This window comes from Platalea leucorodia, assembly GCF_965183815.1.
Source record: "Platalea leucorodia genome assembly, chromosome: W".
NCBI lineage: Eukaryota > Metazoa > Chordata > Aves > Pelecaniformes > Threskiornithidae > Platalea > Platalea leucorodia.
The window spans coordinates 10,948,530-10,974,081 of NC_138859.1; the positions used below are offsets into that span (position 1 = coordinate 10,948,530).

At 40.5% G+C, this 25,552-nt stretch overlaps 1 protein-coding gene across 5 annotated transcripts in view; it reads right to left on the reverse strand.

The window, feature by feature from the left end:
• Nucleotides 1–15,523: 15,523 nt before the first annotated feature.
• Nucleotides 15,524–25,552, reverse strand: part of LOC309601815 (erbin-like) — a 122,571-nt gene continuing 112,542 nt past the window's right edge. For 4 of the 5 annotated variants that reach the window (XM_082334967.1, XM_082334966.1, XM_082334965.1 and 1 more), the window contains 4 exons: nt 25,152–25,283; nt 21,938–22,030; nt 21,273–21,347; nt 15,524–17,911 (listed from right to left, as the gene is read on the reverse strand). In XM_082334967.1, the coding sequence (XP_082191093.1) occupies nt 17,804–17,911; nt 21,273–21,347; nt 21,938–22,030; nt 25,152–25,283 (408 nt within the window). In that variant the 3' untranslated portion in view covers nt 15,524–17,803. Of the gene's footprint in view, nt 17,912–21,272; nt 21,348–21,937; nt 22,031–23,216; nt 23,427–25,151; nt 25,284–25,552 lie in introns of all 5 variants that reach the window. The other variant, XM_082334968.1, reaches the window with a different exon arrangement.

Sequence of the window (25,552 nt, forward strand, 5' to 3'; positions counted from 1 at the left end):
GTAGACGGGGTCTCCCAGGTCCCCGATAGCCTCGTAATACGGGGGTCTTACGCTAACGCACAGCCAGCAGCGTTCAGTAATGTTAGGATTTGTTTGATTTAATACCTGATAACTGGCACTTATGACCTTCCATATGCCATTTTCAGGAATGGTCATTTCTTCCTTTGCCGTGGTAGGCAATGCTTCGGTAGGAATTGCTTCTGTTGAATTGTTAGGAGATATTGCCCCAGGATTCTTTGTAGGTTGTGTCACCTTGGGGACTTCCCGAACCCCCTCTGACAGTGCTCCATTTGGTCCCACTGATTGAGGAGTTTTCAGTTCCTCCTTCTTTATTAGTATAAGCCCTCCCTTATCAGTTCCCTCTGAGTAGAATCTCACGCCCCACGTTTTTCCTATTAACCAGCTGATATCTTCTGGCTTAGTTACATTTAGATATAATACCTTACAGGTCCCTGCATAATTTGGTGATGACCTATAACTTAGTTGTATAGTGCTACCTAACCGTTGGCACCCCTTTGGCCCGTACCCTACTTGCAGGTACTTATCGCGACCCGCCCCAAGCTCCCAGTCTGTAGCAATAGTCTCACAACCCCAATATGCACAGTAGTACTCGTTTGGGTAATTGCAATACCCCTTCCCAGGGTTAGAACTCGGGCAAAAATATAATCCTGTTTGGTTATTCGGACACCATGTCGTGGACCAAGTTGTAAGGTTACATGGGGTAGTGCGGAAACTGGGGGCCCCTGCAGTTATTACTTGCTGTACAGTTTGTTGGTCTTCCCATCTAATTAAGCTCCATCTAAAGGGTTGATGGGGGTGATGTTCGTGAATGACACCATAGCTGACCATGATTGATAATGATACTAATTCCCACATATCGTAGGAGAGGGCCGGAGCTCATTTTACTTGGCCCCCTTATCTTCTCCCCACCGTTAGTGCTCCTCTGCCTCACTCGTCATTCCGGTTGCAGCAGACTACGAGGTATCGATTCTTCTCGGCAGCAGCAGCATTCTTCAGGGGAGGCTTATTCGGGGCCTTTATGGTCTCCGTCCCTTTCTTTGACTACAATACACGGGTCGGGGAGGGTGATACTTATCAAGTCCTTTTAAGCGTCAGCTTCAGGTCGTCAGGGCCCGGGACTGCTTTCCACTCCTTCCCCAGAATCGGTCCTTTCACACGACTGGCATGAGTCCACCCCCTCTCTGCAGTCCGAACAGCGGTTTCTGTGGTAAGCAAAACAACATAGGGACCTTCCCACCGAGGTGTTAGTGAGGTTTCCTTCCATGTTTTAATTAGCACTTTATCCCCAGGCCGTACCTGGTGTATAGCTATATCTAATGGGGGACGCTGAACAACTAAACCCCTTTTTTGTAACTCTCTACGACGGTTCATTAGTTGTGTCAGGTAGGGCTGTAATTGTGTATCTTGTAGCTGAGGGTGCTCAAGAGGCATCTCTAAGTCGTATGGCATTCCATAAAGCATCTCAAAAGAGGAGAGCCCCACATCGGTGCGTGGCTGCGTTCGTATATTTAGTAACGCAAGCGGCAAGCATTTCACCCAGGAAGCTTTAGTTTCCAGCATGAGTTTTGTTAATTGTTTTTTAATTTCACCATTCATTCGTTCTACTTTCCCTGAGCTTTGGGGATGCCACGGAGTATGGTATTCCCAACTCACTCCCAGAGCCTTCATGGTTTCCCGAGATACTTTGGACACAAAATGGGGGCCTCGATCTGAGTCAATTGCTTCTATGATTCCATACCTAGGGATTATATTTTCAAGTAATATCTTTACCACGGTCTGAGCTGTGGCCCTTGCCGTAGGAAATGCTTCAACAAAATGTGTAAGGTGGTCTACAATTACAAGAATGTATTTGTACCGGCCTGTTTTTGGGAGTTCTGTGAAATCCAATTGGATCTTAGCAAAAGGTCGGTGGGCCAATTCTCGACCTCCCAATACCCTTTTCCTAATATGCTGAGCATTTACCTTTCGGCAAGTTATACAGTCATTCACAATTCTCTTGGCTATATTATAAATTCCAACACACATGTATTTTGTGGCAAATTGATCTACCAATGCCTGAGTTCCCCAGTGCGTGTTCTCATGAAACCTCCGTAGCACCCCCAGAGCTACAGCCTTCGGGAGTATTTCCCGCCCATCAGGTAGTATCCATTTCCCTTTATCAGTTTCTTTTATACCCATTTGTACCATTTTATCTTTTTCTTGTACTGTGAAGCTATACAAAGCATATATTCGCCCATGAAGGTAGCAGTGTGTATACTTCTTCTCTTCCTCCCCGTAGGTTGGGCATTGACACTGGATTGCATCCCAACCAAAGTCCTTGTAGCAGTCATAGCATGGAAATTCCCTTAAGTCCTTCCCGCAGTCTGGGCAGTCTTCTCGTTTTTCTATGATCCTTATACACATTAGTGCTGCCCTTTTTGCTTCTTGATCTGCCAAATTGTTTCCCCTAATCTGAGGAGTTAGGCCTCGCTGGTGTCCTTTTACATGTACTACAGCAATTTCTTTTGGCCCCCTTATGGCCTGTAATACTTGAGTAATTAGCTGTTGGTGTATTAATCCCTTTCCTTGCGAATTAATAAGTCCTCGTTCTTCCCGTATTTTACCAAATGTATGTACTACCCCAAAAGCATATTTTGAATCTGTATATATTGTGCCACTCTTATTTTTCAATAATTTTAAGGCCTGCAGTATTGCGTATAACTCACAAGCCTGAGCAGACCAATTAGGACTCAAAGGTCCGGACTCGATTACTTCCAGGGTCTTTCCATTTACTAAGGCATAACCTGACTTTCGCTTCCCTTCCACTACTCGTGAGGAACTGTCCACATATATCTGTTCCCCTGTTGGTAACTCCACTTCCTCTAAGTCAGGTCTTAACTTTGTTTGCTCCTCTATATTCCGGAGGCAATCATGTGTTAAAGGCTCATCTGGTTCCCCGTAGAGAAACTGAGCAGGATTCTGCAGAGAAGTTGTTTCTAATGACAATTTTGGGGAGGAGATTAAAATTCCTTCATATTTCAATAATCTAGCATCAGTAATCCATTTTTCTGCTTTCTGTTGTAGGACTCCCCGTATATTATGTTGGGATATCACTTTAATCTCTCCCCCAAAGGTAATTTTCTGTGCTGCTTCTACTAGCAAAGCGGCTGCCACTACTACTTGCAAACAATTCGGCCAACCCCTGCTAACTGGATCAAGTAGCTTGGATAAATAAGCAACTGGCTTCTTGCTTCCTGCCCATTCTTGAGCAAGCACTCCATAAGCAGCACCCTCTGTACTATTTACAAACAAAAAGAATGGCTTTTTCAAATCCGGGAAGCTTAATACTGGAGGATGCATTAACTCCTCTTTTAGTTTCTCTAATTGCTCCTCGTCTTCCTTTGTCCACTTAAGTAATCCTTCTCTGTTTAATTTATTATAGAGGAATTTAACCTTTCCACTGTAATCTTCTATCCACTGTCTACAATACCCGGTTAGTCCTAATAATTGCCGTACCTGCCTTTTTGTTGTTGGGGCTCTTAGGGCTAGTATACCACTAATCCTTTCCGGATCCAATCTCTTAGTTCCCCTACTTAATCGGTGGCCCAAATATTTTACCTCATTTTCTACAAATTGCAATTTTGATTTTGATACTTTTAATCCTTGTAAACTAAGAAAGTTTAACAGCTGGATGCTAGCCTGCCTTACAGTGTTTTCATCTTTTCCAGCTATTAACAGGTCATCCACATACTGTACCAGCGTCACTCCCGGTATTTTATCATAATTTTGCAGGATCTGTTCCAGGGCCTGTCCAAATAAATTTGGGGATTCTGTAAATCCTTGAGGTAGGACAGACCATCGTAATTGCTGTTTTTGATGGGTATCAGGGTCCTCCCATTCAAAGGCAAAATAATCATCTCTACTGTTTTCATCTAAAGGACATGCCCAAAATGCGTCCTTTAAGTCTATCACACTATACCACTGGTCATCCGGGCGCAACTGACTTAGTAGAGTATGTGGATTTGCCACTACTGGGAATCGGGTCACAGTTCTTTTATTGATCTCCCTTAGATCATGCACTAATCGATATTTACCATCCTTTTTCTTTACTGGTAATATCGGGGTGTTAAAAGGGGACATGCAAGGTTCTAACAGCCCCTGTTGTAGTAACCTCTGAATTTCAGGTTTCAATCCCCTTCTGCCCTCTTCGGACAGGGGATACTGTTTAATTCTTGTAGGTACACCCGGGTTGTTTATAGTTACCTTAAAGGGTTTGATATCCAATTTTCCCACACTTTCTGGGGTGTACCACACTTCTGGATTTATACTTTGTTCGTCCTCCATTCTGAGAGGACATAATTTGATTTGTAACCTTTTGTCTATCACTTCTAAACTTATGCCTAATTCTATTATCAAATCTCTACCTAACAAATTATACTCGGCCTCGGGCACCAAAAGTAAAGACCCGACGCCCACTTTAGAGTCTGATTCTATAAACACTCCTTTTATAACGGAGACCCCAAATGGTTCTCCTTTTGCCCCAATCACTTGTACTTTTTCTGTCGAGGCTTTGCACCCTAAAGGCAAGGTTTGGACTGTAGATCTTTCAGCCCCTGTATCTATGAGGAACTCCAATTCCTCACGCTGAGGACCCACTTTTAATTTTATCAAGGGCTCATTTTTCCCTCGGGTCCCCAGCAAATAGAGCCCCTGACACCCCTATTCATTTTTAAACATCTTTTCATCCTCCTTTCTCTGTCGGCACTCTCTCTTCATGTGACCCTTTTTGTTACAATAAAAACAGGTCACATCCCTTCTTCCCTGTCCATCTCTTCCTTCTCCTCTCTCAAACCTCCTAGGCTTCCTCCTTTGTTCATTGCTTCTCTGTCCTTCCCGTACAGCTGCCACCATCATCCGTACTTGTTTCCTTTCTTTTTCGTCTTCTCTCCTAACATACATACACCTTCTGCGCCTCCCTCAGGAGTTCATCTAAACCTTTATCTTGCCAATCTTCTATTTTTTCCAATTTCTTTCTAATATCGGTCCAGGATTTGGCCACAAACTGGGTCTTAAGTAGGGCTTCCCCCACCGGGGTCCCTGGATCTAGACCGCTATACAGCTGCAGGCTCTTTCGCAGCCTCTCTAACCACTCCATCGGAGTCTCCTCCCGTCTTTGTTGCTCATTAAAGGCCTTATTGATATTCCGCCCTCTGGGGACCGACTCCCTAATTCCCTGAATGATAATAGTTCTTAGGTCTTGCATGTGGCCGAGATGAATAGGATCTTGGTTATTCCAATTGGGCGGCTGCATTGGCCACTTAACATCTGCTACTGGACCCTGTTGGTGCTGTTGGTCCCAGATACGCATGCCAGCCCGTCTAATCATCCCTCTCTTCTCTGATGTAAACAGGATCCCTAAGATGGACTGCAACTCCTCCCAAGTATAAATATTAGGACCTAGAAACTGGTCCACCCGCTCTGCTACTCCCAATGGATCTTCTAATAAACTCCCCATTTCCTTCTTAAAATCTCTTACGTCCCCAGAATTAATAGGGACGGCTACATATCCCATCCCTGGTTGGGGTCCCCCCATAGCTATTTCCCGCAGAGGATATAATCCTCCCTCAGGATTTAATCCCTGCGCTCTGGTCTGACTCCTAGTCACCAGCCTCCTTATGCTTGTTTCATCATCCGAATCCTCCGAAGACGGAGGTTCGGCGGGGGCGGTAGGTATGGGGGGAGGCATATAGGGAGGTGGTGATGTTGGGACCTCTAGATCTCGTTTCTTCCTCCCTCGCCCTCCTTTTTCTTTTAGCGGGTACAAGCGAGTCCTTGTTTCCGATTTTATCCAAAGATGTGCGTACTCGCTTTCTTCTAAACTGAAAGGCTCCTTCGAGTTTACATAGATGTTTAAAGCCTGACAGATCCAATCTTCAAATGAACCAAACGGGGGCCATAAAACACTATCTCCCTTTATAGGTTTATTACCCCAAACCTCAATGCAGTAGTGAATCATTTTAACTTTACTCTTTCCCCGCCTAGAAGGGGAATCATCCCAATATTTAATCATCAATCCTAATGGACTATCCAGGGGAATGGGGGGTAGGCCCCCACCACTAACTCCCCCACCCATGGAACCAGAAGGCTTACTTTTCTTCTGTCCCATCTTCCGGAGCACCTTCACACACTCACACACACGCTTCCCCCTTTTCGTGGCCCAGTCCCTCGCGGGATGTGGGAACCGCACTACCGAGGGGTCCGCACTTGCTTCGTCCTAGCAGACGTCTCACACATTATGCTCCGGGATACCCAACCCCAACCGAATGGAACACCGGCCTATACTTACTCAATCCTGAGTCTTCATTCGGTCTTCGTGCACAAAAATTACGGGGTTGCCGGCTTTATTTGCTTGTGACTAATTTAGGGTTCGTCGGTGAAGGGCTTGAGAGAAAATAACTCCCAACAAGGGCCGCTGAACTCGGCGGGGCGCCTCCCCCGGAGAGCTTTTCAATTCAATTGCCTTCATCCGAGTCACGGCACCAAATTTGTTATAAGTTACTCTCGCTTAAATTAATTGGAATAGAGAGTTGATTAAACAATAGAAGCAGTTTATTGAATTAAGTAAGCAGCCACAAGCAAAACAGCGCTGGGCGGCCGGGGAGTCACAACTCCGCCTAGGCGCGCGCTCTTCTCACAACGAGTCCTGTTTTTATAGACCGCGGGTTCCGGGACACATTGGCACATCCTGGTCCGTCTTGCGCATGCATGGGCTGTTGCTAGGGGGTCGTCTCGAGTCTCCTGGTGGTCGCGAAGAGGAGGGCTGTAATCTTCCTCGGTCTTTTGACTTCTGCATACCTTCTTATCTGGCTTAAGACACAGCATGAGCTGTGAAGCAGGATGTTTGCGGTGGGCCGAGTCCCTCAAAGGATTACACGAGCTTATCAGGAAGTTAACATGGTTTGTTTGCCTATCCCTGTGTCTCCACTCTGGTTATTGTGAAACCTTGCCCCCCTCGGCAATCTCCCCCAATTTAAGCAATGAACGAACATTTACAAATTTATCACAGCCATGGCTAACAAAACTGTGATATTGTTTGGGGCCATAGTTGAAATAACTTTGTGTGTGTTTATTAAGATGTTAATTTAGAATGTATTATTTCAAGCTTAACTGTATTTATCATTACTGTTGTTCTGTTTGTACTATTGATTGTTAAGTGAATCAATATGAGTCTATTATTATATGTGAATAGTTTTAGGAAGGTGTGTATAAGTTTAACATGTATATGTGTGTTAAGTATAGTAATTGTATATGTAACCCATATAAGCTATAATAAGCAAAAGGACATAAGGTTACAAAGAGTAAAAAGAGATGTCGAAGTTGATAATACTGCCTATGAGTTAATACAAGGGTTCCTCAAGTTTATGAACTGGAGCTCTGGACTCACCTGTATTGACCTTCCACCTAAGGCAGAGGAGGGCCTGGCCTTTATGGCCTTTCCTATTGATATTAACCAATCTTTCCTTGAATTATGGAAGTTGGAAAACACCTTAATTCAAGAACTTCCTAACTCAGTTCCCCAGGTGAGGAGCCTGATATTCAAGTGGCCGCCTTGTCTTAATTTTAGTACAGTATGGGCACATAATTGTTCATTATATTTGAACCTCACTCTGTTCCTCACCAATATATCTTGTAAAAATGTCCCCTGGATGAGTACTCCATCCTGGAAACCTTTTTGGGGTTTGTGTCATAATTATAGCACCCTGATTCCATCACCGGTTGTCCTGGTTTCAGCTGGGATAGAGTTAATTTTCTCCTTGGTAGCCGGTATGGGGCTGTGTTTTGGGTTTAGGATGAGAACAATGTCGATGATGATACACTGATGTTTGGGTTCTTGCTAAGTAGTGCTAAGTAGTTGCTAAGTGGCACTCACACTGGTCAAGGACTTTTCAGCTTCCCATGCTCTGCTGGGTGCACAAGAAGCTGGGAGGGGGCACAGCCAGGACAGCTGACCCAGACTGGCCAAAGGGCTATGCCATACCGTATGACGTCATGCTCAGTATATGAGCAGGGGGGAGTTGGCCAGGGGAGGGGCAACGATCGCTGCTTGGGGGGACGGGCTGGGCATTGGTCGGCGGGTGGTAAGCAACTATACAATGTATCGCTTGCTTTGTATTATTATTATACTATTATTACTTGGTTTTATTATTATTGTTAATATTACTATTACTACTGTTCTATTTTTATTTTACTTTAGTTATTAAACTGTTCTTATCTCAACCCACGAGTTTTCCCCTTTTGCCCTTCCGATTCTCTCCCCCATCCCACTGGGGTGGGGGGAGTGAGCGAGCAGCTGCGTGATGCTTAGTTGCTAGCTGGGGTTTTAAACCATGACACTGGTGTCCAACTGTAATTATGAATTAGGACACAAGCCCACAGATAAAAGCAAAACTTTGTGGGATGCCACTAAATGTCAAATTCCATTAAGTCATAATTTTAATCTTAAAGACTCAAAGCCATGAGAAGGAACACCTTATGACAATTGTAGTACTTGTTCCTCCATATTACTCCCCGCACCAAAAAACACTGTCTTGGTTTGTTCTGATGGAAATATGTATACCCACATACAGCCATATTGGGATAGTTATGAATGTACTATAGGTCTCCCAAGTTTATGTCCCTGTTATGCCACTATACAGTTTCTGTTCTCAACAAGGGTGTGACGAGCTAAATGAGGAGTTACCCCCTATCGAATTCCCTGACTATTATACCTTTGGCATGAAACTAAATTTATAACTTTGAGCTTTTTGGGGTTTCGGTATAGTCTCTGTGGAAAATAGATTCTATATAGAAAACTTAACCTACCAAGTAGAATCCTTAGCCAACTGGACACTTCAGGCAGTTGGAGATATAAACCGACAGCTACAAGCAACCTCAAAAATAGCCCTCCAAAATAGATTAGCATTGGATAGGATACTACTGAAAGAAAATGGCGTTTGTGGATGGTTAAACCGAACCTACCCAGATGAAATTTGTTGTGTATCAATCCCTAATGTTTCTTCATTTTTACATCAAGCTATGGAAGGAATGAGAAAGGTTGCTGATGAAACCAGAGAACTTCATGAAAAGATGAAACCATGAGACTGGATGCGGACTGGATGGATTGATAAATTGCTTGCGTTCTTCCAATGGGACATCCCAGGATGGATCAGAAATTTGCTACAATATATAATTATGTTAATTATTGTAATCATTATAATTGCTATGGGATTGTCATATGTAAAAACTGTAATAACTAGAGCCATAAGTATGCATGTTAAGACGCTTCAGATCTGGGATCCTGACTACATCCCTTTAATAACATCCCCTATTGAAAATTACCAAGCAACAAGGGAGGACGAAAATGTGGGAGAGAAAGATGAATCCGTTGACCCACCTAAATCCAAATTATACGATGTTCCTCTTAGTGAGTTGTGACTAAGGTCACGGGGTGGATAATGTGGGACACTGGACTTGTCTGGACTTGTTGGTGCCATATGCAGAGGTCACTGTGAGTTCAGCAGGGAGTAGCAGGGTTTGACTTGAGCGACATGCTTATCTTGTAAAACAAACGTGATGAGTTATGGTCTAGTGCTCAAAGCGACTGAGTAATGCCTGGGGTGAGGTGGTCTCGCGACTCAGTGACACCTGGGGTGAGGTGAAGGCCTTGCAGCCTGATGTTGCTTCAGTAAAGGCAGAAAGACACACACACACACACCCACACCTCCCCCCCCCCCATTTGTTCCGAATTCCTCATTCTGTGCTGAACCATCGCCTTAATAATTCTTCTATCTGTTCAACTTTGTGAAGCTGTTTCAGTGAAAGTCCTTGAGAGGACTCTGACAGGCAAACATTGACTCTGATAAGTGGCTACACACACTCTCCTTTAGACATAAACTGTTGACCAAGTCTGAGACTAAGATTGGACCTAGCCACACCTAGGCTCCTCTCTGAGAAGGAGTTTAGAAAGCAAGGGGGTCCTTTCTAAACCTCATGACTCAATGGAAGGGCTTTCCCCCAGCCACATGTCAGACTCATACCCCTAATACAACAAGGTGCACTGCTGTTGGAGAGCTGTGCCACCAAGTGGAGAAGTTATGGAAGTCAGCAGGGTGCACAGCATCAGAGACAGGATCTCCTCAGAGACCCTACAGCTTCAAGAGCCCTGAACCTCCACCACAGTACAGACCTGGGCAGAGCCTGTCACTAGCAGAACCGCAAGTGGAAAATCTGTGGAAGGTGACTGCTGGAAGCTGGTGTCTTCCGGCACCACATATAATGCTCCTGCTCCACCTGTGGTTCATTCATTGCCCTCAAAGCTGAGGAAGACCTGGGGTGCTTTCAAGAAAAGCATTTGGACAGGCTGACCTGAGCCATGACAGACACCTGGAGAAAGCAGTGAGTGATGTAAGTGGGCAACTCCCAGCTGTGGGGCACAGAGGTACCCACCTGCCAACCTGACCTGCTGTCTAGAGAAGCTTGATGTTTGCCAGGGGCCTGGATCCAGGATGTTGTGGAGAGACTGCCAAAGTTTGTCCAGCCCTCTGACTATGACCCCTTGCTGTTCTTCCATGTGGGCACCAGCAATACCTCCAGGGCAACCAGGAGAGGATCTAACCCCTCCCAGTCTCTGGGGGGGAATGGTCAGGGGCATGGGGTCCTAGGTGCTCTTCTCCTCAATCCTGCTAGAGAGGGGAAGAGGGCATGAGGAGGAGGGGACTGACACTGAGCATCAACAATTGGTCAGCAACATGGTTTTGATTTCTATCACCATGGGACTCTCTTTGAGGATCAATGTCTGCTTGGAGAAATGGGATCCACCTCACTAAGCACTGGTGGGGATGTAGCAACTCTTAATATTCACATAATTAAGTAATCAATCATATCATCTCTATGTCACAGGTGAATTATTAAGTCAAGTCATCATTGTGGGGTTAACTAAAAGGGTTTTATTAATGATTAAATGATGATCAAATGGTAATTAATCAATGACAATGAAAATCAAATGGTGATTGATTTAAATGATGATGATTTAAATGATGATTTAGACAACAGTCAAACACCCTACTACTTATTACACTTCTAATAATTAAGCTATAGCTAGATATATAAATGTTGCTAGCATACAATATACTTCTAGGCCTAATATAAAATGTCGCTTACCTTATTATAGATATCAGATGCCAGGTAAGGGGTCTCAACCTCGAGGAGTAACCTTGAGAGACGTCCCTGCTCAAGGGGGAGATCACCACTGTGCATCCTGCTGCTGTACAGGAGAGCTCAATGGACTCGGGGGGGGGTGTGCTACAGATATTTATAGCATAAAGTGATTGACTCATAGTCAACTCCCCCTTTGGTGTACCTGCAGGTGTGCAGCTGTAGCAGTTTTAGTTTTGTCTAGTCCCAGCTCAGGCTGGTACTGTTAACTCCTGATAAGATGTGGCCTTGGCTCCTAAGAAGATATGGCCTAGCACAATTCTCAAGGTTTGCACAGCAAGGCTGATTTCAGTTAGGCCTACTTGTTGGTGATGCCTGAACCAAAGTACTGTTCACTCAGTCAGAGTGGGTGCATCTGTCACACTCTAGCCATCACTTTCAAAAACGTGACAAGTCTAGAAATTTTAAATCTTTTCACTATTGGAACATACAATAACCTGAAAGCCCTGACTACTGAACAAACAACATGGATAGCTGTAGAAAGCTTAATTTCTTAAACAAAAATAAACTACAAAGACAGCAATATGATGTGAAATGTGATATAAAATTGGTTTTTATCAGTTTCCAGTGGCTTTTTTTTCTTAGCTCATCATTACAAAAGCTTCCTCTCCTTGCCAACAGTCATCATTAGTTTTCTTTAGTCTTCATAGTTGTAAGAAGAATCAGATGGAGTCATGTCACAGAAAATTAAATCACATATTTTATTGCTTACTTGTTGAGAATGAATAAGAATGTAAATTAAAAACAGTGGGTTCCTAAGCCTAGAAGCAACTGCCTCGTAGATATATAATGCTTTTATCAGCTTGTTGCAGTAATACTTCTGTACATTGGAGATCATTCTACTTAGTGAAACAGTAACATTTAGCATTTCAGGAAAACTGTCAGTTCAAGTATAAAATTATAAATTCTTAAAGAACCTTCACTGTTATATAGGCAAAGGAAGAACTACCTAAACGACCTCTGCTGTGATAAGTATGCATCGATGCTTCAGTGGAACAGCACATTAGGTCCATTCACTCTTGACAAATGTGAACGTACTCTTAAACTTTCTCAACTGGAGTGAGAATATACAAGATGTCACTTAATATACAATTCTGTGGAACAAGTAAAGACAAACCCAGTTTTTTTCCAAAATAACCTCCTGTGGCACGAGATAAGGTTTTCTTTTTGGTTGTTTACTTTCAAACCCAAGTTGTAAAGCAGAACTTGACATTCATTTGGCATTAGCCAATCATTCGAGTAGCTCTCTACTTTCTTTAATACATAACCCTTATATATCTCATTAAAGCACTCCCAAGATGCTCTTAATTTTAACCCTGCTCCTTGACTTAACCACCCCTCTCTGCTATTGAAACTTCTTAATTTGCATCAGACAAAGACTACTCATCTCTTCAGGAGAGCAGCCACTGGCTGCTCTAGCTGATTTCATTGCAAGATCGGGTTATTCACAAAGGTATTTTTTCTGAATAACCTGGTCTTGCAATGAAATCAGCTAGAGCAGACCCCTGGGCACCAAGATGCATGGAGCCAGAAACACAAATAAACCTTTCCTAATGGATATTGATAGAGGACTAAGGTCTACAGAAACTATAGAAGAATAAAATCACGTTATGGAGAATTTCCTATAAGTTAAAGAAATCAATTACACAGAGCTTTAAAGAGCATTAGTTTATTATCTATTCTCCATGTGTTACCTCAGAAACAGTCTAATTATATACAAAAATATGGAATGTTGAATAAATGCTGATCAATAAAAACATTTCATAGCTGTTGACAAGGTAATATTTCTAAACAAAACCAAAATAATCATAAAGGTTTGATTCTGTGTGTTGCTTATTGCTATGTTTGTGTTCATAGAATGCTTTCAAGTATATACACATTTTTTAACTCCAGTCCAAAAAATAAACTCAAAAATATTTACATAATAAATATGCAGGAGACTTCATCTTTTCATTATATCAGTTGAACTGATTCTTTAATGACCTGTTAAGAATAGAAAGAATTAACAGAGTTTGCATCAACTCGTTGCCATGCTGAGTAACTTAGGCTGCTGATGGATTTTATTCTATTCAAAATGTAGTTTAAGATGCATTCAAAATGAAAAGTAACAATATTGTCTCTCCTCCTGCTGAATCCTGGCTGGACTAGTTCAGGAGACATCTTTCTCCCACTCTGCAAAATCATCTAGTTTGACATGCGTTTACCTTTACACACAGACACTGAAGGAACAAACACATTTCAATCCACTGAAAACTCCAATGTTTACTGAATAATCCATGTTTTATTAGATAGTTAATTTGCTAATTTACTGAAGACAAGCTTTGGCCAAGTATTTATATTTTTTAAGTATGTTAATAACAAGAGGAGGTCTTAAAGAAAACATTGGACCAATACTTGTTGAAGATGGTCACTTGACAAATAGGGATGAAGAAAAAGTGGAGGCATTCAATTTTTTTTTTTTTTTTTTTTTTTCTTTCCCCCCTAGTCTTTAATACTACTGATAGACCTTGGGCTGCCCAGTTCCCTGAGTCAGAGGACCACAAGTGTGGGAACAGTGACTTTCCATTTGTGGACACTGAAATTGTAAGGGACCAGCTGTATCAGCTGAATGGTCACAAGTCCATGGGGCCTGACGGGATTCATCCCAGAGTACTGAAGGAGCTAGTGCACGTTACAGCAGGACCCCTCTCGATCATCTACCAAAGGTCTTGGGAGTCTGGGGAGGCCCCTGCTGACTGGAAGCTAGCCAATGTTATTCTAATTTACAAGAAGGGCGTGAGGGAAGACCCAGGGAACTACAGACCTGTTAGTCTAACCTCAGTTCCTGGAAAAATTATGAAGCAGATCATACCAGGTGCTATTGAAAGGCATTTAAAGAACAATGCAATCATCAGGCACAGTCAACATGGGTTCACAAAGGGAAAGTCCTGTTTAACTAATTTGATATCCTTCTATGACAAGGTTACCTTCTATGACAAGGTCACCTAGTGGGTGAAGGGAAGGCAGTAGATGTAGTTTTTTTTGAATTTTAGTAAGGCTTTTGATACTGTCCCTCACAGAATCCTTCTGGACAAGTTCTCCAACTGTGGGATGAGCAGATTCACAGAGCACTGGGTGAAGAACTGACTCAAGGGCAGAGCTCAAAGGGTTGTAGTGAATGGGGCTACATCTGGCTGGTGACTGGTCACCAGCAGGGTTCCTCAGGGCTCAATTCTAGGGCCAGTTCTGTTTAATATTTTTTATCAACGATCTGGATGCAGGAGTTGAATGCACCGTTAGCAAGTTTGCTGATGATACCCAACTGGGAGGTGCTGTTGACTCTCTTGAGGGACAAGAGGCCTTGCAGAGGGATCGAGATAGATTGGAGCATTGGGCTATGATTAATGGGATGAAAGTTAACAAGTCAAAATGCCGGATTCTGCACCTGGGACAGAGTAATGCCAGGCACAAGTATAAATTGGGAGAGGAGTGGCTGGGGAGCAGCCCTGCCGAAAGGGATCTGGGGGTGCTGGTTGACAGCAGGCTCAATATGAGTCAGCAGTGTGCCCTGGCAGCCAAGAGGGCAAACCGCATCCTGGGGTGCATCAAACACAGTATAACCAGCCAGTCAAGAGAGGTGATTATCCTGCTGTATTCAGTGTTGGTGCAGCCTCACCTTGAGTACTGTGTGCAGTTCTGGGCCCCACAATTTAAGAAGGATGTTCAGGTCCTTGAATGCGTCCAGAGGAGGGCAACAAAGCTGGTGAAAGGGCTGGAAGGCATGTCCTATGAGGAGTGGCTAAGGACTCTGGGCTTGTCTAGTTTGGAGAAAAGGAGGCTGAGGGGCAACCTCATTGCTCTCTGCAGCTTCCTGAGGAGGGGAAGTGGAGAGGGAGGTGCTGAGCTCTTCTCCCTGGTATCCAGTGATAGGACGCGTGGGAATGGTTCAAAGCTGCACCAGGGGAGGTTTAGACTGGACATGAGGAAGCATTTCTTTCCCGAGAGGGTGGTCAAACACTGGAACAGGCTTCCTAGAGAGGTGGTCGATGCCCCATGCCTGTCAGTGTTTAAGAAGCATTTGGACAATGCCCTTAACAACATGCTTTAACTTTTGGTCAGCCCTGAATTGATCAGGCAGTTGGACTAGATGATCGTTGTCGGTCCCTTCCAACTATTCTATTTCCACAAGAAGTACTAAACTTATTGCTATAAATCTCTACTCCTACAATTCTACCAGAGCCAGTTTTTGGTAGAATTTTCCTGATATGTAAATCTGAAAATTAAGTTTAAAACTTCTGTTACCGTTAAAGCAAAATACAATACAGTATAATTCCTCAGTGATATATTTAAATGTAATGCAAAATGTATACAAAGTCAGTCCAAGATCAGTAAAGAATCAGTTCTGCTTTTTGGACTTTTCCCCTTCCCAAAGATACAGGTTATGTAGAAGACCAAGTTAATTTAGGACTTGTCTGTATGCATTCCCTTTAAAAGGCAGTGTGAACATTTTGCATTTTCACTTAAAAAAATTTGAAACTAAAAAACAACAAAACACAGCTTAGAAGGGGAACGCTGAATCCTGCCATTATATAGCTATGTTTCTCATTCTTTTCTTTGAAGACTAACAGCACACAGAAAATAAGTGAATTTTATCAAAATACAGCACATTCCTGCTAATATATCAAAAAATCATTTCCTATGTAAATATTACCGAAAATCAGCTAAAAAGAATTAAAATATACAAAGAGTTGCTAAAGGGTTTCAATTAAAATTATTAGAACTATACATAGTACAATAAGCAATAATTAACATCTTTGAAAGAAGTGCAATAATATTGGAGTTCACTTATTTAAGTACTGCCTGTTTATTACCACTGGCTATGTATAATTCCTCTCTCTTCCAGCTTATTGTCCCAAAACTACAGGAGGCTGGTGTTTTTGCTAGCTTTATTAAAAGCATTTACTTTTGTACACAGGGGTTGAAAAAAAGCAACTTATACCCATTTCAAACTACCAACTTATATGTAATTAAAAATGAACTGCAATAACTGAATATTGCTCCAATGACAGGCTAATCATTAGCCCCGATTAATAACAGTTATTGGTCTTCTATGGCACTTTTCCCTGGTCCATAACAACTGCGTATTAATTATTACTGCAGATTATGCAGTCTCTATTCAATTACAAAGGAGAAAGAGAAAAATAAAATTAATGTTTCTGGTAAACAAAATTAATAAAAGCATAATTGAATATTTTATACAGTAATAAGGAACAAAGGCAGCCTGTGGTAAATCACTATTACATTAATATAGTTAGAAACCCTTTAATGACTCTGAAGTGTCTAGTTCACATTTAATGTTACCTGTAGGAACAGCCCTTTAAGAAACATCATTATGAACTGGTGGGTTGTAAGTACACCCTCCCAGTGCTCTTCATCTCACCACAGCAATTCTCCATCACTGTTCAAAGTTTCACAAACCTGCTTTGGTTACCTAGCTCCATACGTATGGTCTCCTTTTTGGTTAACAAAGCAATGCAAAGGCCAAACAAATCGAGATGACTTTCATAACCTTTCCTGCATCATTTACTTTGTTTGTGTTTAAATATATATTACAGGCAACAACCTTAAAAACTGGCCATTTCAGTTTCATTTTTAAAATCTATAAGGTTAAAATGGAGTACTTTATAAAAAGATAAGTATCACCATTTGCACAAAATTGGGGATTTCCATGGCAGAGAAAAACCTCTGCGCACATTTCCACAGTACAGTTGAAAAAATTCTGTATGCAAGAAAACCCAATGAAACATGAATCACATGTGGCAAATGAATATTCAATGACTACATTAAGAACAAATCCTGTAGAATGTCACAAATTTGTAGTTACAGTCTTCCTAAAAAAATACCGTAAGCTTTTATTGCATTTTCTATTGGTAGACATACACTCCAGAACCAAACACTTTTTCTTCTTTCTTGATTCTAGATTTAGATAGCAGATAGTTGTTTCACCTGACCTTTATTCTGTCCAACCAGCACCACCTTCCATCTACCCATTCATCTATACAATGTGCACATAGCAAAGCCAACGTTTCATATCTCCTGTCCACATCTACAGAAGTGGTTTCAGCATAACACATTAATATCTGGTGAATAAAAATAAAGGCAATAATCAACTACAGGACAGACAGTCCTGCCATCTGTCCATTGGCTACAACCAAGGCTTTGCAAAGCCTTGCACAAAGTTTAGTAACTTGTATGAATTATCAAAAAATAAACCTACCATCTGTACAAAAAACAAACACAGGTTTGTTCTTGGAGGAGTGGTCCTTACCTTAGATTGCTATAATGCTTAAAACCAAGTTTATTCACCATATGAATTTCCAAAATTATTTCTTGAACGTTCTATACAGTGGTTTTTTCCCCCTTTAACCACAAGTTCAGGATTTTATTTCCTGGACAAATTCTAATAATAATTCTTTTCAAGTTCCTTTTGTGTATAAAATTAGGCAAAATATTCAGTTTCCCATAAGTCTTTCAATGAATCCTGTTGGCTTTTCCCCTCAATCCACAGTATTTATGAAGAAACTTCTCGTACAATGATGAGTTCCACTGCATTCTGAAAGGTCTTTAGCAAAGATACTGCTTGTCCATGATCAATATTGATGAAGCTGTATCCATTAGCCTAAAAAATAAAATTTAAAAATGGAAAATGACTGTCTCATATTTCATGTTAGTTTAAGCTTGAAATAAGTTTAAAATAATCAAATTTTATATGAATGCAGACAATAAAACACTGCAGATTTGCAGATTACATTGTTGATGTGAGTTGAACATGTACCTATATGCTACAAAAAATTAAACTATTGTGTTAGCCTTGGAAGAATTCTGCCCTGAAGGTACTGAATATATTTGCAAATAACCAAAAGAAAAAGCTGAACTTTAAGTCATTAACATCAGACATCAAATTCATCAGCCTTAATACAGCCACACCAAAAAAAGAAAATGCAGTACAAATGATACATCCCAGTTTAAATACTAGAAATGGCATTTGTGATAAATTAAAACTATTGAAGCCTTCAACAAAAAACATTCATAGCATTGGGAGCCATTTTAGTAGGCCTTTACTCCCCTTTCTAGCACTCCAATTTCTTCCCATGCTTTGGGTGTTCTCCTCTATGTTCCTCTGTATCCTCAAAAATCTAGTACCTTTAATTCCTTATGAAGTATGTATCTAGGGGAACTCTCACCTTTCATGTGAGGGGCTGATTTCACAAGAAGGAGAGCATGTTATCATTCAGCAATTAAATCCAGACAATTTAAACAGGCAATCTGGTAGGAACTGATCCAACTTACCACAAGGCCTGCTACTATAGCTTGGGAGTTGAGACAGTAGTAATAGGAAGTAGAAAAGAGCTTAGAATACTTGTTACTAACACTAAAACCATTATATCGTAACACGCTAATTCCACACCCCCAACAGCCTACCCCTTTGTGGAACACAGTTCAGACTGGATGTAATGAAAATTCCCATCCCCCTGCCATGTCTAGCAGTGGACCAGGCTGCTCTGAGAGGTTATGCAGTCTTTGTCCTTGGAAGTTTTCCAAGACCTTCTTGGATAAATCCCAGAGTAACCTGTTCTGACCTACTAGTTGACCCTGCTTTGAGGAGGAGGTTGGGCATGAGACCTCCTGAGGTCACCCCCAGCTTGAATTTTCCTATGACTCTAAGCAACAACATCATTCTTGGGACAGGTTTGGCTTGGCAAACACAAGCAAGCCTAAGTGGCCTACAAAAGACAGGGAAAACATGGTTACAGTTCATCTTCTCAGGATGTATTACTGCAAATTCACATTCTGTCTGGGTGGTAAAATCTTGCGGAATAACAGATTTGTCCAGTTTAAACTGCTACTGCTTCCAGTTGTGCATCCCACCTTTCTCCATGAGCTACTGCCCCTTATATAGCAACAGAGAGAACCGGTCGTGTGCTCTGCGCCTTAGCTGTGCCATTTTGGAGTTGCAGCTGCTTATCCTATCACCAAACACTTGCTGTTGCTACCAGCTGAATCCTTTGTTGTAAAGGCAGTGATTTTTAAATCTGTCTAGGATTGCAGAGAAAGTTTTACGTATAGACTGTTCAGAGAGCAAAAGCGGCAATAACCCTTCCAAATCATCATCTGTACAGAATGTCCTAGTCCTAACCTAATATGCAACAATATCTTAAGACTTACATGCAATTATCGAGTCACTAGTCACGTAGAATATTTTTATTAGACATATGTATTAGACACGCATTTTAATATGCGTGTCTAATGCATTTTAATATGCATTTTAATATGTGTGTCTAATGCATGTTTTACAGAGAACATTGCAAAATCAAGCACAGCAAAGTCATTTTGGGAGAGATGATATTCAGTCAAAAACTGCAGATGTCTAAGTGGCAACAAGACAGTAGGACTGTCATTATATTGTCACTGGGATCATGAGTATAAAGAATGAGCTGTTATACAAAAAAAATATTTAGTTATGAGAAATCAAACAGCCTGTAATTGTATAAGCATGCAAATGCAAGTTCTTCATCTCTTTTTCAAACTATGAATTCCTCATTAAACAAAAAGCAAAACCCAAGCAGAACACCAGCATGACAAAAGGACAGACAAATCTATCAAATTATGTCACACAGACAAATGAAATTCCATAAATACAGGAATAAACCATTAAAACTGAAGTCACCCTTTCACACACGTTCCACTCTATAAATATGTAACAAACATGCTGCCAGTATTTTCAAAGGTTTAACATGCTGCTTGTTCCTGTATGGAGTGTTGGAGGGTTCCCCTCCTTCCTTAAAGTTGTCTACATCAGTAAGAGAACTAGGACTTAAAACCAGCTTTCTCTTGCCCCAATGAGGAAGAACAAGTACAGAACTATTTGCCACGCTCAAAAACAAGCTATCTTTTAGTTGGAACAACTTGATCTTATCCCCCCCCCCCTTTTCTTGTGTGCTTGTTGACTTTTTCTTTCATTGGAAGAATTATGATGTGTGTTCAGTTTGGCTTTGTTTTAGAAAGTTCACATGAGGCTGTGGTTTAATTGAGATAATAGTGGGGTTTTTTCTTTTTCCCCCCCCTTTTTTTTTTTGGGAAAACAGAAATGCAGCAGAGTTAACTCTATAAGCATTCTCAAACTAGTAATGTGGTGAATAATTAATAATTTTTAACAAGCTCTGCAACTTTAAGGGTGGCTACAGCACTGTTCAAATGTCCTGTGAGCCTGTTTCCCTAAGAAAGTAAGGCTTATATAATCCCTTTGTCCATTTCCTTGACCCCTTCCCAAATAACTTATGAGCCCATCAGAAAAATTTCAAACAAATCTGATACAATAGAGGTCTGAAAGGTATTGACTTCCTACAGAAAAGAACTGCACAGCTGCAGCCCAGAAGCCATGGCTCCTGAAGCAATCTACTTGGCTTGCCTGCAGCAGATGGGGCAGCCAGGAGGTACGTGCTGTGACCAGACAGATATCAGCCAGCCAAGAGGTAGCTTCTGCCAGCACTTGCACATGTCCAGCCTGTCAGCTGGGGAAGAGGCAGAAAAGACTGGCAAGAACTGCAGGATGGAGGGGGATGTAAGAGTTGCAGCTGGGGAGAGGGGTTGTGAGGGGCAACTGCTGGTGTTCAGACAACGCATTATTCAGAAAACTGCATGTGAATAACCACAAGTTAAATAACTGAATGATAGTAAAGCCTAATGAAAACACTCACGTTCCATCTTGAATGACAACATTAGGCCTGTTTTTTATCTTTAAAAGTGTGAAAAATGTCCAGAATTTGAAAAATAATCTAACTGATTAATGCTTCTGCCTGTATCACTTATCCTAATGTTAGATGGAAGAAAACTAAAGGCATCATCCCAGAATATAAGAATGCTTCTGGAAAAGATACTGGCAATCTATATAAAAATTAAATATTCTGCTCTTAGAAAAGGTACAAACTAAAAATGAACTGTTATATTACACAGGTTAGTTAAATAGATGACTACAGTACCTGAATTATTTTATCTCCAGGCTGCAAAAACTTAGATGCTGGTCCTTCTGGTTGCACTCTGGTTACAAATATACCCTTGAAAAAGAGGTGGAAAACATTTTTAACAACTTATTTAATAAATATTGTGGTAGTATGAAACAGATGCAATTCAAAACATCTCAATTTTCCATCCTAAGTAGAAGAGAATGTGATATTATTCTACAGATCTACTGGCTTTTGTGACTACCTTCCCTTTTCTGATGTTAAATGCAGGAGAATTGCCTTTAAAAGAATATTGAAGGGCAAATTCTGATCTGCCTTTGTTTAATCTGGCAGATGTACATGTCAAGATGAATTATCAACCACCAGAAATAAGGCTGTAGGCTAAATCATGTTCTAAGAGGCTTCCTAATTGTAAACTCCATAATTCACTATCTCAAATCTCTTGACTGATATCTAGAACGGTGCAAGAAACTCAGCCAGAATAATCCTCTGTGTTTTCATGTGACCACAGTGGTCACGTACCACCTTGATTTTCCATAAGAATTTGTCCTCAATTTTCTCCCATCAAGCCCTGGAATTTAGTGGCTTGGGTTTGGGGGATATACATATTTTTTAATTTAGTAAAGACTAGAAAAAAAAATTGATCAGAATGATTTTAAGATGCATTAGTATAAAATACTCACATCATCTTCAGGTCTGAATGGATTCCCTCTACCACCAACTCCTCCCGATATACTGAATCCAAGTTCTGGATCCTTGTCAATTCTCACTCGAATCTAAATAGTTACAACCAAAGTTAGAAGAACTGGCTGAAAATTTGCATCCAAAGCTACCATAATGAAATTATTATTAAGGAATTCAGCTGAACAAAAGCTTTTAAAACAAAACAAAACAAAACAACAACAACAAAATCAAGAAAACCCATTTATCACAATTCAAGAGAGTATATCTCATAATATTAATTCAGATCAAGATTCCAATACAACAGCATCTTGTATCGGTGTACACAAGTTTTACTCCAATATCACTATGATTATAATCATAGTATTCCATGTGGGCTTTAAATTCAGAGATATTTAGATACTGTGTAAATGAATTTAATGCCCCCAGCAAATATACATGTTCATATGAAAGAATTTGTTGTTCTTATTTCTTTGCTACTTTTAGCTGAATTTTAAAAATCAAACCTAGTTCCTAGTTTCACTTTAAGTTCTACATAGCCAACACTGTCTCCCCTTTCTCTTGCCAGAAGAGTTGACTAGAAAACGTATTTTACACAAAAAGTGTATGTTCTCATTCTAGCATAGAATGAAAACATAGCTCTCAGTATTTTCTCAAAAAACAAAACTATACAGAGGAAACATCCTGTGTCCAAGAACAGAAAGTTGCCCACAATGAAAGAGCCATTAAATTGTATAAGAATTTCTTACCCACATCTGTTTATCATAAATAAAACTGATAATTATCAGGCGTGCATCAGATGCTTACACTTTTTTTTAATCCTGTTTTTTTGTTTAGGGCTGCACACTTCTACATTTGCAGGTTTTTGAACCATTCTGGATAGCAATGAATAGATGCAAAGTACTCTAAGTTGTACTGCTACTTCGTATTTTTTTCAGTTACTACATCAATAATTAGTTGGTGATCAATAAATGCAGTCAAGAAATAAATTTCTATCTCAGTATAAAGATGCAAGCATAACTTTCTGGTACATTCTGTTAAGAAACTACTGCATTTCTCTAAAAATGTTCACATTAAAAGGAAAAAAGAGCTCAAAACTAGAAGGAACATGTGATTTCAGTAGTAGAACCGCACTGAGATAACATTGTCTTCTGCTGGAGATAAATTCCTATATGATTTCTGTCACCATCTACAGAGAAACAGTAATAAATGAAAACAATATAACAATCCACTGTCACTGACAGACAGATGTCATATATTCAAGTTAGATTTTATCCTTACCTCTTGCTTTGCCAATTCGTGGCTTTGTCTGGGGGAACACTGAGACTGGGTATAGGGAGGTTGGTGGGCAACTTTCAACATCAGATAATCAATTAATTGTTCTCTAGACTGATGTCTTGCTACTGATGATTGAGGAGGGAGATGATGGATTTGGCTGTAGTTTGCCTGAGGTCTTTGAGGCTGGCACATTTGTCCATTTGTCAAAGGTATCGGAATAAAACATGAATACTCAATGTCATACATTTTATAAGCAGCAATCCTCAATTCCTCCTTTATTATTTCAATATTTGTCATGCTTGACTGCTTTTAATTCTAGGAACATTACTAAAACTACTCTTCTGGATCATGTACAATTGCACTCAATTTTCATTATATTCATCAGCTTTGACCTCCTGAGGAAAAAAATCTGAAAAACAAAAACTTACCTTGAGTGCTAATCTACTAGAACAGACTAGACAAGGTCTTTGCTTTTAGCACTTGCTTCACTGAGTTATCTCAATCATTATTTTCTGGCAGTGCAACTGACAGTATTGACACTTGGCTGATATCATTATAGCTTGAACTTTTATTGCATAAAATTCAGAGATTTTTTGTAACAGTTCCCAGTAGATCATACACAAAATAAGAATCCCACGCAGCTAGCAGACAGAAATTATATGCTCTCTGAGCAGCTTTTGGTGACTACTTCACAAGAAAACCTGAGCAAATTCACATACAAGCTCAAGATTTTAATATGAAAACTGTAATGATATTTCCAATAAATGTTATTTTGTTAAAACATGTCACTGATTTGATAGGTATAATGATGACAAACAGCAGTAAGGTACACAACTGTAAAGACATACAACGCATTCAAACCATTTCACTAAGAATGATGCTGGAGATGACAACGTTTCAAGCCTCAGGGTTACTGTTCAGCTCTGCGTTGAGATGGGCAGCCTTTTCCCTCCTCACCCGTATGCCTCACGCTCTTACCCAGCCTAAGTAGTCACTCATCCATCTGTATGATTCCCATATTCAAAAAATGCTACAGTCTTGAGTTACAGGTTTTTCTGCCTACCACCATTATCCCACTAGTTATAGGATACAAGAATATTAAAATACTCTATTTCTCAATATTATAAATAAATGAAGTGTGCAAATTTCAACCTTTAACCATGCTATGTGAATGGACACGTATCAGAACCTATTATGTTGAGATTTATATGCCAAAACGATTCTGAGAAATGGTAATGTGTGCGCGTAATTTTTTTAGCTTATTTACAGATCAGATGTATTAGATTTACATGATTTTCTACAGCCTTTTCTGAAAATCTAAAGCATGACAGGAAAACTATTTTTTGTTGCGTTGCCAGAGGTAGAGTTTACATAGGCAACACGTATCAACAACTATGCAAATTCCCAATATCCACTGTCTGTAGAAATGCAACTGAAATTACTGAAGTTATAAAAAGAAAATAGATAGCTGCATCATAATAACTTACAAGCATCCATTTAGTTTCATTGTAGTAAGTCCTGCCTGTATAGACAGTCCTTAGAGATGAATACAGAATGTCTCCTACAAATTCTAGTTTATCATCAGAATTTCATCACAACGGATTTCAAGTTTGATCTTTAAAAGGTTTAATCAGCTTCAATTTGATTTCCTGAAATCATCTGCCATATTCCAATTTCCACTTGCGATTATGTCTTTTGCTGCAAATTTCTTCTTTCAAAGCCCCTGCTGAAGAAAAATGAAAACTATCCCTCTTCATATAAGTTAACTATTTTGTCTTCCAAAAAGAGGATGCTATTTCAGTTACGCCACCTTCAATACCTGGGTGAAAGTCAAATCCTGCTTTACATTTTAAAGAAGCCCCAGTTCCAACTGGTATCCTAGCATATGTTTCTACAAATAATAATATATCCTATCCATGGTGTCATGTAGATAATTACCTGCACAGCTATTTTCTTCATGCTGTCCAGAGGAATATCTTTGAGACTAAGCGTGGCAGATGAGTAATTCTGCTGTCCTGAAATGAATACCTCATCCTGGCATTGGTCTCCTGGAGTAGAAGCCTGGGGATGCTTTAAACAGAATGGAGCAGTAAAGAACATCATCTTCATATTATTCAAATTAAAAAATTCTCATAAGCAGCCCAGAATAAAACATTTTAAGGGCTTTATCGTTCTTTATCTTCTTTGATTAACTAGTACGTTGTTTATGTAGAAAAATCTTACTAGCCAAGACACCACACCCATAAAATATTGCTGGATATTTACAAAAACTAGCAACTGCAGAGGTTTCTTTGTTCACCAACACATTGATAAGAGAAGTCAACAAATGCTAAAGACTG